The sequence below is a fragment of the Chiloscyllium plagiosum genome, chromosome 25 (assembly GCF_004010195.1).
Source record: "Chiloscyllium plagiosum isolate BGI_BamShark_2017 chromosome 25, ASM401019v2, whole genome shotgun sequence".
NCBI lineage: Eukaryota > Metazoa > Chordata > Chondrichthyes > Orectolobiformes > Hemiscylliidae > Chiloscyllium > Chiloscyllium plagiosum.
This window is the reverse complement of record NC_057734.1, coordinates 3,609,679-3,624,920: the sequence shown is the minus strand read 5'-3', so window position 1 is coordinate 3,624,920 and position 15,242 is coordinate 3,609,679. Positions and strand designations below refer to the sequence as shown.

Below are 15,242 nucleotides of genomic sequence, written 5' to 3'. Positions count from 1 at the left end.
CCCTAGGACCCTACCATTAAGTGTATAAGTCCTGCTAAGATTTGCTTTCCCAAAATGCAGCACCTTGCATTTATCTGAATTAAACTCCATCTGCCACTTCTCAGCCCATTGGCCCATCTGGTCCAGATCCTGTTGTAATGTGAGATAACCCTCTTCACTGTCCACTATACCTCCAATTTTGGTGTCATCTGCAAACTTACTAACTGTACCTCTTATGCTGTCTCTATATCAGATTTGACATTGAATACACACGCTATGTAATTCCTTTATGTCTTTGCGATGTTTATTTCAAAAACCTTCAATCTAATTATTGAAGCAGATATCCTATTTACTCCATTCACACTGGTCCCAGATTCTGGATTAGTGGTGCTGGAAGAGCACAGCAGTTCAGGCAGCATCCGACGAGCAGTAAAATCGACGTTTCGGGCAAAAGCCCTTCATCAGGGTCCCAGATGCCCAGTTGCCCTTCAGTGTGACACTGTCAGTGCTCTCATACAGAAACTTAAAAACTTGAAACATGTAAGTGAAGTCCAACTAAGAGCAGACACTGTTAAGTTTTGCATTGCAGCAATTGTGATTTACTGTGCTGGAGAATGCTGCATTGGGAGTTAGACTGTTCCGGAAGGAAGTCCCTATCATTTTCTCCCATTTCCCACTCTCTAGTTAAGCAGTGTGACTTTTTCTTAAGTACAGTATCTCGAAATAGCATGGATTTTTATTGAGCTTCTCACATATCAACATATCAGGTTGTAAGTTTGCTCGCTGAGCTGGTAGGTTTGTTCTCAGATGGTTCACCACCAAGTTAGGTAATATTATCAGTGAGCCTCCGATGAAGCGCTGGTGTTCTGTCCAGCTTTCTATTTTTTGTCTTGGTCTGTTGTGGTGGGTGATATCACTTCCAGTTCTTTCTCTCAGAGGTTCATAAATGGGGTCCAAATCGATATATTGTTAATAGAGTTCCGGTTTGAATGTCAGGCCTCTAGGAATTCCCGTGCATGTCTTTGTTTAGCCTGTCCCAGGATGGATGTATTGTCTCTGTTGATCTTGTGTCCCTCTTCATCTGTGCGTATGGATACTAATGATAGTTGGTCATGCTACAGGAAGGACAGAAAGAGAGGCAAGAGAGGAGGGGGAGTGCCATTTTTGATAAACGATAGCATTACTACTGCACTCAGGGAGCATAGTTCCAGAAATACATCCAGGGAAGTTATTTGGGTGAAACTGAGAAATAAGAAAGGGTTAATCACCTTATTGGGATTGTACTACAAACTCCCTATTAGTCAGAGGGAAATTGAGAAACAAATTAGTAAGAATATTTCAGTTATCTGTAAAAATAATAGGATGTTTATGGTAGGAGATTTTAACTTTCCAAACATAGACTGGGACTGCCATAGTGTTAAGGGTTTAGATGGAGAGGAATTTCTTCAGTGTGTACAAGACAATTTTCTGATTCAGTATGTGATGTACCTACTAGACAAGGTGCAAAACTTGACCCACTCTTGGGAAATAAGGCAGGGAAGGTGACTGAGGTGTCAGTGGGGGAGCACTTTGGGGCCAGCGATCATAATTCCATTAGTTTTAAAATAGTGATGGAAAAGGATAGACCAGATCGGAAAGTTGAAGTTCTAAATTGGAGAAAGGCTAATTTTGACGTTATATGGCATGAACTTTCAAAAGTTGATGGGGGAGCAGATGTTCACAGGTAAAGGGACGGCTGGAAAATGGGAAGCCTTTTGAAATGAGATAATAAGAGTCCAGAGACATTAGATTCCTATTATGGTGAAAGTTGTAGGGAATGCTGAATGACTAGAGAGATTCATCCCTGATGAAGGGCTTATGCTCGAAACATTGATTTTCCTGCTCCTTGCCTGCTGCCTGATCTGCTGTGCTTTTCAAGCACCACTCTAATCTTGACTCTGATCTCCAGTATCGGCAGTACTCCCTTTCACCAAGAGAAATTGAGGGCTTGGTTAAGAACAAGAAGGAAGCATATGTCAGGTATAGACAGGATAGATCAAGTGAATCCTGAGAAGAGTATAAAGGCAGTAGGAGTATAGTTAAGCAGGAAATCAGGAGAGCAAAAAGGGGACATGAGAAAGCTTTGGCAAACACGGTTAAAGAAAATCCAAAGGATATTTACAAATATGTTAAGGACAAAAGGATGACTAGGGAGAGAATAGCGTCCCTCAAAGATCAGCAAGGCGGCCTTTTTATAGAGCCACAGGAGATGGAGGAGATACCAAGCGAGTATTTTTCATCAGTGTTTACTGTAGAGATATAGAATGTAGGGAAATAGATGGTGACACCTTGAAAAATGTCCACATTTTACAGGAGGAAGTGCTGGATGTCTTGAAATGCATAAAGGTGGATAAATCCCCAGGACCTGATCAGGTGTACCCTAGAACTCTGCGGGAAGCTAGGGAAGTGATTGCTGGCCCTCTTGCTGAGATATTTGTATCATCAGTAGTCACAGGTGAGGTGCCAGAAGACTGGAGGTTGACTAACACATTTAAGAAAGATGGTAAGGACAAGCCAGAGAACTATAGACTGGTGAACCTAATGTCGGTAGTAGACAAGTTGTTGGAGGAAATTCTGAGGGACAGGATGTACGTGCATTTGGAAAGACAAGGACTGATTAGGGATAGTCAACATGACTTTGTGCATGGGAAATCATGTCTCTTAAATTTGATTGAGTTTTTTTAAGAAGTAACAAAGAGGATTGATGAGGGCAGAGCGGTGGACGTGATCTATATGGACTTCAGTAAGGTATTCAACAAGGTTCCCCATGGGAGACTGGTTAGCAAGGTTAGATCTCGTGGAATACAGGGAGAACTAGCCATTTGGATACAGAACTGACTCAAAGGTAGAAGACAGAGGGTGGTGGTGTAGGGTTGTTTTTCAGACTGGAGGCCTGTGACCAGTGGATTGCCACAAGGATCGGTGCTGGGTCCACTACTTTTCATCATTCATATAAATGATTTGGATGTGAGCTTAAGCGCGACAGTTAGTAAGTTTGCAGATGATACTGAAATTGGAGGTGTAGTGGACAGCGAAGAAGGTTGCCTCAGATTACAACAGGATCTTGACCAGATGGGTCAATAGGCTGAGAAGTGGCAGATGGAGTTTAATTCAGATAAATGTGAGCTGCTGCATTTTGGGAAAGCAAATTTTAGCGGGACTTATACTTAATGGTAAGGTCCTCGGGAGTGTTGCTGAGCAAAAAGACCTTGGAGTACAGGTTCATAGCTCCTTGAAAGTAGAGTCACAGATAGATACAATAGTGAAGAAGGTGTTTGGTATGCTTTCCTTTAGTGGTCAGAGTATTGAGTACATGAATTGGAAGGTCATGTTGTGGCTGTACAGGGCATTGGTTAGGCCACTTTTGGAATATTGCGTGCAATTCTGGTCTCCTTCCTATCGGAAAGATGTTGTGAAACTTGAAAAGGTTCAGAAAAGATTTACAAGGATGTTGCCAGGGTTGGAAGATTTGAGCTATAGGGAGAGTCTGAACAGGGTGGGGCTGTTTTCTCTGGAGCGTCGGAGGCTGAGGGGTGACCTTATAGAGGTTTACAAAATCATGAGGGGCATGGATAGGATAAATAGGCAAAGTCTTTTCCCTGGGGTGGGGGAGTCCAGAACTAGAGGACATAGGTTTATGGTGAGAGGGGAAGGTATAAAAGAGACCTAGGGGCAACCTTTTCACACAGAGGGTGGTATGTGGAGGGAATGAGCTGCCAGAGGAAGTGGTGGAGGCTGGTGCAATAGCAACATTTAAGAGGCATTTGGATGGGTATATGAATAGAAAGGGTTTGGAGGTATATGGGTCGGGTGCTGGCAGGTGGGAGGAGATTGGGTTGGGATATCTGGTCGGCATGGACGGGTTGGACAGAAGGGTCTGTTTCTGTGCTGTACATCTCTATGATTCTGTCTTTTGGTGACTGGCCAAAATGTGATGAGATGAATTTGTGAAAGCAAGGGAAGAGTAATCATTGATGGTTGAGTGGGAGAAGTGAGAAGCTGGTTGATAACCTACATGGGAGGACTAAAGAATGCATATGGAAATGCACATCGCTAAAAGATAGTTGAAGAAAATAGGCGCAAAATAATATGAAAAACAAGTGGGTAATAGTTTTTTTTGTATGAGGAAGTTACTGCAGATGTTGGAATTTGTATTGTAAGCAAAATATGCTGGAGATCACAGCGGGTCAGGCAGCATCCGTAGAGAGATTAGAAACGTTAATTTCCTTTCTCTCCATCAATGCTGCCTGACCTGCTGTGATTTCCAGCATTTTTTTGTTTTCAAAATAGTTTTTTTTGTGCTGTATTCATGTATTACATTTTTGAGCTTCTTGGAATAATTTGTATAACTGCAATTGGTAAAACTGTAAAATGGATCTGTTAAACTTGTGACTTCTCTTTATTTCAATGATAAACCAATTAAAAAGTAAATTTTTGTAAAATTGTTGATACCCAATCTTGGCTTCCTGTTTGTAGTTTAAAGTGTATAATCCCTGCTTGTTTTGTAGCATCTGGTCACTTTGCATACTATTGATGCGGATGCCCCAGAGCTGAGCCATATTTTGTGTTGGGCGCCTACAGATCCACCCACTGCCCTCTCTTACTTTTCGAGTTTATATCCACCACATCCGCTGACTGCACAGTATGCTGTAAAAGTGCTGCGTTCATTTCCTCCGGTAAGATGCGAATAGTTTATGAATTAACTGCTCAGAGAATGTAGCATTGAATGTATTGGAAGTCTTGCATATTACACACTCTTCCAGGAACTACCATACATGTGTCCTGTCGCAGTTTTTCAGGTCATTCTAATTATAATCGAGGTGTTTTTTTCCAATTCACCACAGGAGAAAAGTTGGTGATTTTTTTTAGACAATTGGCATTCTGATAACCGTAATTTGTTGCTTTGCTGCGAATTAGCTGAATCAGCAAGTGTGGCATTTAAGTACGACTTAACTACCAGAGTTTGTTTTTTATGGATTGCATCTTAAATGATTGTTTCAGTTCAATACAGTTAATACAATCTATAAGTATTTCTACATTAATTTCACTTACTATTAAAACTGTGGCTATCCATACTGCGATTCTGTTGAACCAGCTGTTAGTCTGAGAGTTGCAACTTGTCACTGAGTCTTTACATGCAGATTATAGTAGTTGCAGACTCCTTTCTTTTATTGCCAGTGTACCCCTCTTCCCCTCTCCTCCACACGTGCATAATCAGACATACTGACAGTTGTCATATTGTGACGTGCTGTTTGGGGTATGCTGATGCCTAACCTTATGAGCTTATTGCTGAGAAGAGCAGCTGTGGACATTCCGAGTTTGTGCAGCTCCATCTATTTGTGGGGTATATATTTTGACTGACCTGCTATACATTGAACTCTTTATTTCCCCAAACAGGATGCAATTCTGTTCTACATTCCGCAAATTGTTCAAGCTCTCCGATACGACAAGGTAAGGAATGCATTCACTTTATTTTCTTAAAGACAGGCAAGAAAGTCTTTTGCTACTTCACACTGTTATTTGATTTGCTGTTTACTGAGTTTAAAGATTCAGAAATTCATGAAATTGCTTTATCGTATTTTACCTAGAAAGAATGACTTTTCCCTTCTGTTGCTAAGACTTTTGCGTTTCTCCAAACCTGCTTCTGATGCAACAGAGTTGATTTATTTGCATTTGTTTCTGAAAAAAAAATTCTGTCACTAGGGTATGATCCAAAAGCAGGATTCTTCATCTCGTTTAAATTGTCCACCAATCCTTTCTTATGTTCACGTTATGGAAATCTCAGGGAACCTATGTGTGGAGTTTGCACATTCTCCCCGTGTCTGTGTGGGTTTCCTCCCGGTGCTCCGGTTTCCTCCCACAATCCAAAGATGTGCAGGTCAGGTGAATTGGCCATGCTAAATTGCCCATAGTGTTAGGTGTGTTAGTCAGGGGTAAATATAGGGTAGGGGAATGGGTTTGGGTGGGTTGCTCTTCGGAGGGGAGGTGTGGACTTGTTGGGCCGAAGGGCCTGTTTCCACACTGTAGGGAATCTAAAAAAAAATTGAATCCTTCGCCACAGTGGACAGGCTTTGTTGAAAATAGGGCTTCAGAATAGGAGGAGGTGATTTGCCCTTTAAACCTTGTTCCTTGTTTTAATAAGCTCATGGTTAAAGTGGTTTTGATCTCAGCTCCACTTTATATGCTTCTCACAACCCCTTCCTTCCCTGTCCAACAACATCTGTTTAACTCCGTCTTGAATAGATATAAAGACACTGCCCCCACTATGTTCTGGGGAAGAGAATTCCATGCTCTAACAACTTGGCAAGTGAAAAAGAAATTCTCCTCATCACTATCCTAAAAGGAGACCTGTTTTCTTAAACTGTGTCTCCTAGTTTCAGTCTCCCAACCAGAGGAAATATCCTCCAGGCATCCACGCTATCCAGACCCTGCAAGATCTCGTTTGTATCAATAAGATCACCTCACATTCTTCTAAACTAAATCAAGTTGTACCCCAATTCCTGGGAAGATTTGCTTTGGAGCATACATTCTCACTTATTGTATTGAAATCTCAAGCTTTCAGAGCGCTGCTCCTTCATTAGGTGACGTGACTTTGTGATTTCAAATAAATGTGTTGGATTCTAACCTGGTGCCATGTGACTTCTGACTTTGCCCTTTTTACTATGAACGTTGATATCTGGTCTTGCTCATATATGTTAAAGAATCATTGCATCTTCTGCAAAGTAACTCCTTCTGCCATGAGATCTGCTGGTACGGTGTACCATTACACGTCCACTTAGCTTGTCTTCAGCTACTCTGTGACATCTGGTATTCAGCTACACCCAGGTCAATCCCTTTTTCTGTACTCCATTTTGTCTCCTAGAAAAGATCTTTGGAGCTTCTTTCTCTGGAACAAGTATGCTTTTGCACTATTATGCCATTTGGTAGAACTACAAATACTACTTACCTCTAGATATTAAATTTTCATGTGTTCGATCTATTAACCCACTGTTTGTCTTATAAATGTGTTCTAGATGGGATATGTGAGAGAGTACATCTTATGCGCAGCAGCCAAGTCTCAGCTTTTAGGTCATCAGTTTATTTGGAACATGAAAACCAACATATACACAGATGAAGAAGGCAATCATAAGGACCGTAAGTATTTAGACCGCTGTATTGTATGAAGGACGATAGCCCTTTATTCATTGCCACATTCCTTCTCCAATTGTGTAGTTGATGTTCTTTGGTTAGTTCTGCCTGTGCTTGTGGTTGTGAGTGTCATTCATGTGGCCAGGATTTACTGCCCATTTTCCTTCCTTTGAGAAGGTGATAGTAGGTTTTTGTGATTGAGCTACAGGTAAGTCCATATTAAAAGAAAGATATTTAAACAAAAGTGAGATATTGTATATGCCAGAGATCAAAAATAAAAACACAAGGTGCAGGAGAAGCTCAGCAGGTCTGGCAGCATCTGTGGAAAGAGAAACAGAGTTAACTTTTTGAGTCCAATGTGACTCCTCTACAGAACTGAAAAATAAATTCTGTTCCTCTCTCTAGAGGTGCTGCCAGACCTCCTGAATTTCTCCAGTACTTTCTGGTTTCACTTCTACTGAAGTATTTGTTAATGGCTTGTTTTGCTTTCTTGACCGAAAGGATCGAACAGTAAGATGTCTCGAGCTTTCAGATTTCCTTTTACCTTAGCAAATAAATTAAAAGCCACATTGAATAAGTTGCATTTATTCGAAGCTACAAAAACGTTTCCTGTTAACTTCTAAAACAACTGAGAACCCCTCCATACTTATGTTTTATTCCATCTCTTAAGTGTGGACACTTCACCCTCCAGGAACCAATCAAAGGTAATTCCTGGCTTCCAAGAGCTGCTTCCATTCTTTTCCTTTTCCTTTTCCAGATGGATGACGCCTAATCCCAGAACTGATTTTTCACAGTCGGGGAGAAATGGACATTTTACACCTTCAGCCAAAGCTAGACAAATCTTCGAATCTTATTTAAATCTTCATGCATTCACTCTCTTCAAATTTGAGTATGAACATTTCACATGGTGATCAACACCTTCTTGTAGATTGACCTGTTTGTGAGATTCAGTGATTCAGATATTTCAGGAAAATGTTTAATCCAAACCTGCAATGGTTTCCAATGCTCCCCTCCCCCCACCGATTTCCATCTACTTTGTATTCAGGCTATCTTCTAGATCCCCAACTTTGTTCTATTTTGGAATTAAATAGGTTAAAAGTATAAGTGTTTATACAATCTGACATTTCTAATATCTCCTTGAGACTTGGAGACTAACAGTCTATACACCATCAGTACAGTTGCCATTATTTACAGGTTGGAAAATCTTGCTTCGTCTTCTTATTAAAACCACATGGCCCCCCCTTTCACCCTTAGTAATCAAGTCAATGATACTTGTTGCCAGGTAGAAGTTTGAGCTGGTTGTATAACATCTTTTCTTGTCATTATTCATAAAAGCATTTGAATCCCAGTACTATTTTGTAAAGCAAGATACTGGAGTAACAGCCAGAGACAGAATTAAATTGCATACCTCAAGTCCTGTCATGTTTCTTCAAATACTCAAACATTTATGCCAACTAAATCCGTCAAAGATTAAAGCTGTGTCCTATCAGCCTGATGGTACAAGTCTTGATCTGTTTGTTTTTTTTGGAATGATCTGTTCTGGTACTACACTTTCATAAGGGTTTGCAAATCTGGGGCCAAGTGAAAACCTTGATGCCATGTTGTCTTTCAGATGCACACTTGCTCTCATTCATATCTGAAATGCACTACTTTGTCGGTTGTCTAAAAGGACTTGTTATGTAAAAATGCTAAGGAAATGAGCTTTTTGTCTAATGGGACTATATGGAGTTCTTAAAGGTCAAGGGCATAATGCCAATTGATCAGATCGTCAACTTGATTCAGTATTGGCACAAGCACAGATTGTTTTCAACCAGCTGAGTAACTTATTGGGCGCAAGGTGTTGCTGGACAAGCTCGTTGCAGACCAGAATGGTCGGCTATCCAGTCCTATGGGTGATTAGCTGCATGATATTGTTCTAAAATCTCCATTATAATGTCTGGGTGGGGTGGGAAAATGAAGACAAAGCAAAATATTTGAAAATGAAAGGGTGTGTTCACCATAAACCACCCCAAAAACTGGTGAGCAGGTTGAAGAATGATGTTTGACTGTACCTTGGGAAAAAATGGTGGTTGGGTGTTTCTTTAATGGGTGTATGATGCCAGCAGCTCTACGCGAGAGAGGAGAGATCAAAGCAAAGAACGATGTCAATGGGTTTATGTTTGTGATGTAATCCTGCTCTATATAAATTATATAGTTTACTAACTCTGGTAAATCCCATCTCGCTTCAGGTTGGAGCAAGTCCCATTTTAATGCTGAACTGGCATATTTCTCAATGTGAAAGCAACTGGGTGTTCCTTTGTTTTGTTGGCAGCTGATATCGGTGAGCTACTGGAGCAACTGATTGAAGAAATCACTGGTTCATTATCAGGCCCAGCTAAGGACTTCTACCAACGAGAGTATGATTTCTTCAACAAGATCACTAATGTTTCTGCTATCATCAAGTAAGATGGTGAACTCTCAAAAACCCTTCTGATTATAGTTTGCAAATTGGTGTAATGAAGGTTGTATTGACCTTTCAGTCAACAAAGAGTACTTTGGTTGTACAAAGACTACTGGATTATTTTACCCATAGTTCATTTCCTGTCCAGGAACACTGTCAGTGTGGAGTTTGCAAGCGCTCCCCATGTGTCTCCCCAGTTTTCTCCCACAGTCCAAAGATGTGCAGGTTAGGGTGGATTGGCAATGCTAAATTACACATTGTGTCCATGGATGTGCAGGCTATGTGGATCAGCCACAGGAAACGCAGAGTTATAGGGTAGGGGGTGGGTCTGGATCGGAATCAGATAATGTTCAGAGAGTTGGTGTCGACTCAATAGGCCGAATAGCCTACTTTCACACTGCAGGAATTCTATGTCAAAAGGGTTTAAAAGCACACATCCCAACCTTGGTTAGCCCCCCACCATCTTTCTGGAAATTCTTGATCTATTATTTGAATATTTTATCTATTTGGCTATATTTAATGCACTTGCGAAGGACCAAGCCATTCAAATCAAATTAATACTCTTTTGTTTCACAATTGTAGTTTTTCTGTTAAGTCACAAGCAAATGTTAGAACAAGTTCAAGGGCATAATGCCAATTGATCAGATCATTGACTTGATTCAGTATTGGGCACAGGCACAGATTGTGTTCGGCCTGCTGGGTAACTTATAGGGCACAGGGGTATTGTTGAACAAGCTCGTTGCAGACTAGAATGGTCGACTATCCAGTACCATACGTGATTAGGTGCCAAGCACATGAGCCAGAAAATGGAACCATTCACTTTTCACCCCTGTACTTGCCTCAGCACCTTGATTTTAAAATTTTCATCCTTATTTTTGAACATCACTATGGCTTGGTTTGCCCTCTCCCTATCTCTGTAATCTGCTTCAACACCACGACCCACCGAGATATCTGCAATGTTCCAATTCGTGCCTTTTTAGCTGCTTGATTTTAATTGCTTCACCACTATTGTCCATGCGTTCAGCTACCAAGGGCCCTATCTCTGGAATTCTTTCCCTAAACTACTTGTTCTCTCTTTTCTCCTTTAAGATGCTCCTTAAAACCTGCTTCTTTGATTGGCTTTCGGTCCCCCAATATCCAAATGAGGCTCAGTGTCAAGGGTTGTTTGATGATACTTTTATGATGTGCCTTCAGATGTTAGCCTGTAGCATACAAGCTAGGAGCATAGAACACACAAGAACTAGAAGGTTGTGGTGATCTTACCTAGCACATGAGTTTGACTTCAGCTCGAGTATTGTGTCCAGTTCTGGGTACCACACTTCAGGGAAGATGTGAAGGCGTTAGAGACAGTGCAGAAATGATTTACAAGAACAGTTCCAGGGATGAAGAACCTGATATTGGGAGAAGTGAGTGCTTTTTTGACACATCCAACTCAGCCAGTTACTGCCTTATCAGCCTCTCGATCATCAATAAAGTGATGGAAGATGTCATCAGCAATGCTATCAAGCAGCACCTGCTCAGCAAAATCCTGCTCAGTGGTGCCCAGTTTGAGTCCGGCCAGGGCTGCTCAGTTCTTCCCCCCCCCTCCATTACAACCTTGGTAATAAGGTTGCATCATGGAGCCCAAACAAAACTGGATTTAGTCAGAATCAGGGAAATCTCACTGCTGGTTGGAGTCATACCTGGCGCAGAGGAAGATTGTTGGAAGATTGTTGTGATAGTTGGACGTTAGACATCTCTGCAGGAGTTCCTCATAGTAGGGTCCTTGACCGAACCACCTTCACCCGATTCAGTGACCACCCCTCTGTCAGAAGGTCAGGAGTGGGGGGTTTTTGCTCATAACTACACAATGTTCAGCACCATTTATCACTCTCCAGGTACTGAAGTAGTCCATGTCCAATTGCAACAAGATCTGGACAATATTCAGACTTAGGCTGACAAATGGCAAGTAAAATTCACACTGCACAAGTGCCAGGCGATGACCATCTCCAACAAGTGAGAATCTGATCATCATCTTTTGACATTCAGTGATATCATCATCATTGAATTTTCCATCCTGGGGGTTGCCATTGATCAGAAAGTGAACTGGGCAAATCATACAAATACTGTGGCAAAAACAGCAGGTCAAAGGCTAGGAGTCCTGTGGTGAGTAACTCACCTCCTTAGTCCCCAAAGCCTGTCCATCATCACATGGTCACATTAAGTTATGTGAGACCCCCAGTGATACAACATTAACTTGGTCATAGAAGACACAGGGTAAATGAGGGATCGTTTTCTGACTGGAGGTCTGTGACCAAAGGTGTTGCACAGGGACCAGTACTGGGAGCTCTGTTGTTTGTAATATATATAAATGATTTGGATAAAAGTGCCGGTTGTCTGATTAGTAAGTTTGCAGAGGACATGAACATTTTAGTTAAACCACATTTGGAGTAGTGTGCGCCATTTTAGCTGTCATGGTAAAGGAAGAATGCAGAGGTTTTGGAGAGGGTGCAAAAGAGATTTACCAGGATGTTGCCTGGATTTGAATGTATTAGGTATAGGAGAGGTTGGACAAAATTTGATTGTATTCATGAGCGTATCAGAGGTTGAGGAGTGACCTGAAAGAAGTATATTAAATTGAGAGAGGCAAGGATTAGGTGGATAGTCAGAGTCTTTTCCCCAGGATGGAAATGTCAAATATTAGAGGGCATAGGTTTAAGCTGAGAGGGGGCAAGTTTAAAAGAGATGTTCAAAGCCAGTTTTTTTTTTAACACAAGGTGGTAGGTGCCTGGAAGGGGAGATTCCACAGGAGTTGATCAAAGCAGGTATGATAGCAACATTAGACAGGCATATATACAGGCAGGGAATAGAGAGATACAGACCATGTGCAGGCAGATGGGGTTAGTTTAGTATGGCATCATGGTCAGCACAGGCATGATGGGCCAAGGGGCCTGTTTCTGTACAGTACTGTTCTTTGTTTTATCTAAAAAGCACAAGTCTGGAGATTACTACCTATTACCTGGATGAATGCAGTTCCAACATTACTCAAGAAGCTTGACACCACCCAGAACAAAGCACCCACTTGGTTGGCACAACATCCACTCCTTCCATCACCAACATTTCGTAGCAGCAGTGTATACCATCTACAAGATGTCCTGCAGTAACTTGCCGAGGCTCCATAGACAATACTTTCCAAACCCCACACCACTCTCCATGGGAAGGACAAAAAAGCATCAGATACATAGGAATACCACCGTCTTGAAGATTCCAGCTCCACATCCCATTTCCTGGTCACTGTTCCATTGGCAGTAATGCATGAGCCTTAATCCACACCTTGTCTTGTTCACTTATCTCTGTGCTTGCTGACCTACATTTGGCTCCTCATCCAGCAATGCTTTCTGATCCTGTTTTCAAATCCCTTCATTGACCCATCTGTGCTTATCTCAGTAACTTTCTCCAGCCCTTCAGATCTCTGAGATTTCTGTGCTCCTGAGTCAGTTACCCATCTCTGATTTTTTTTTTTCCCCATCATCCGTGGCTGTCTCTTTAACTGCTTGGAGCAAATATGGTGAATTTTCCTCCCTCTCCTCTTCGCTTCTCTCTTCCTTTAACATATACTTTAAAACATACTTCTTTAACCACGCTCTTAATCATCAGTCCTAATAGCTTCCTACATATCACCCTTTCACTTTTATTCAGCTCAAGTGCAGGCAGATGGGACAAGTTTAGTTTGAGATTATGTTCAGCATGGGCTGGTTGGACCGAAGGGTCTGTTTCCATCTGTATGATTATGAAGCAGTTTGGGATATTTCACTACATTTTGAGATGTTATATAAATTTGGGTTTTAGCACCAGTTTACAGAAATACCTCTTATCCATCAGTCAAATTTTCCCATTTTTCTAACAAAATAAATGCTGTCTAATACAATGTGATGGGACATTAGATAAAACAATGTTTGATTAACTATGATATTCTAACCTAGAAATATTTGTGATTTTGAAATGAAGAGTAGTCTTCTTAATTGTATGACTTTCAATGTAATTGTCAGTTGCTGAAACAATTCAAACATTACGTAGAAATTGAACTTTGTGCAGTAAAATTGGGATATGGTATTTTAAGTGCTTATTTTAAAGCTGTAATGTCCACAGTGGAAGGAAATGACAAGCTTGCACATACAAAGTAGATTGCAAGTTTTTAAGAAATGTTTTGAAATACTTTCTAAAGACAAAAAAAAATGAAGGTAATAGGGAACTGATATTGGAATCCATGGGACAGGTTTTCTTGAAGTGGAGTAATTTGTTCACCTTGTTTACTTATGAAGTAATTGCCAGTTGTTTCATTATGATTAGCTTGGCTCCATTATTATGCAGTTTTTTTAAATGGAACCATGTCCAAATCTCAAATTGGAAGTTAATGCTTTAACTCTCTTCTCAGTCATTATATTTGACCTTTCAGCACACATTCCTTCTTTGTGAATTAAGTTTTATAGATTATGTGCTTGCTTCAAGGAATTGCGAATATTTGTCCCAAATTCCACCGATCAAGTCTGTTCGATACAGACACTACCCAAAATTAGAAGGTGGCGTCTGACTCTCAGTGCAGGTGCACGAGTCTCTGAAAGAAATAGTCTTGCTTCAATTCACAGTTTTAGCCTTACTTACCTGACTAGCACTTTAGCTGTGCAGGAGTGCAAAGCTGAAAGGGTTTTCTGAAATTAAATTTGCAAAATAAATGCAGTCTTTTTCATTTCTTCTTCAATGGGATGTTGGCATCACTGTCAAGGCCAACATTTATTGCCCATTCCAAATGATCCTTGTGTCTTGCCATGTGAGGTTGGCAGATTTTCTTTCATAAATGACATTTGTAGCTTTTAACAATTGTTTTGTGTTCACCATACCAAGATTAGCTGTCCATTCCACACTAATTCATAGCAATTGGTGAAACGTAATTCTGCGGTGAGATTTGTCCCAATTGCAGTTATTCAGTCCTCTGAATTACTAGTCCAGTGCCACAATATCTCTCTCGTGCTCGCTCTCTCTCTGTCTCTCTCTCTCTCTCTCTCTCTCATGCGCTGTCCCTTAATTACAGGTAAATGATCTTTGCCAGGTCTTATTAGAAAAGCAGTTAAGTGAAAGAGCAATAGAATTACTCAGAATGCTTCCCTTCCTCCTCCAGGCCATATCCGAAAGGTGAAGAGAGGAAGAAAGCATGTCTGAAGGCCTTATCTGAGGTTAAAGTCCAGCCTGGTAAGAGAAACTGACCTGTTCGTGTCATTTTGAGCATGTCAAATAGCAGTGTAGTGATCAGAAGTCATTTTGTAAATGTTTCCATATCTTTAATTGTTTGCGATTTGAGAGTCTTTATTCTAGAAGACCTCATTGTTCCCCTCAGCTACTTTTTACGTTGAATCAGATGGGCCCTCCTGTGGCACAGTGGTGGTGTCCCTACCTCTGAACCAGGAGGCCCAGATTCAAACTGCACCCGCTCCAGAAGTGTGCAATGAACAGAATGATCGTGAAACATGTCTGCAATAATTAAGAGAAGAATGCTGAAACATTGGTCTGATTTCTTTTGGTTTCAGGTTGTTACCTTCCAAGTAATCCAGAAGCTATTGTTTTGGACATCGACTACAAGTCAGGAACTCCCATGCAGAGGTGCATTTAATTCAAAGTCTCG

General features: G+C 41.0%; 1 protein-coding gene across 2 annotated transcripts in view; it reads left to right on the top strand.

Annotated features, from left to right (window-relative positions):
• The window catches only part of LOC122562514 (phosphatidylinositol 4-kinase alpha-like), a 176,126-nt gene that overhangs the window by 146,103 nt on the left and 14,781 nt on the right, over nt 1-15,242 (top strand). For both annotated transcript variants that reach the window (XM_043715377.1, XM_043715376.1), the window contains 6 exons: nt 4,527-4,694; nt 5,416-5,469; nt 7,032-7,152; nt 9,458-9,587; nt 14,742-14,812; nt 15,148-15,220. In XM_043715377.1, the coding sequence (XP_043571312.1) occupies nt 4,527-4,694; nt 5,416-5,469; nt 7,032-7,152; nt 9,458-9,587; nt 14,742-14,812; nt 15,148-15,220 (617 nt within the window). The remainder of the gene's footprint in view (nt 1-4,526; nt 4,695-5,415; nt 5,470-7,031; nt 7,153-9,457; nt 9,588-14,741; nt 14,813-15,147; nt 15,221-15,242) is intronic.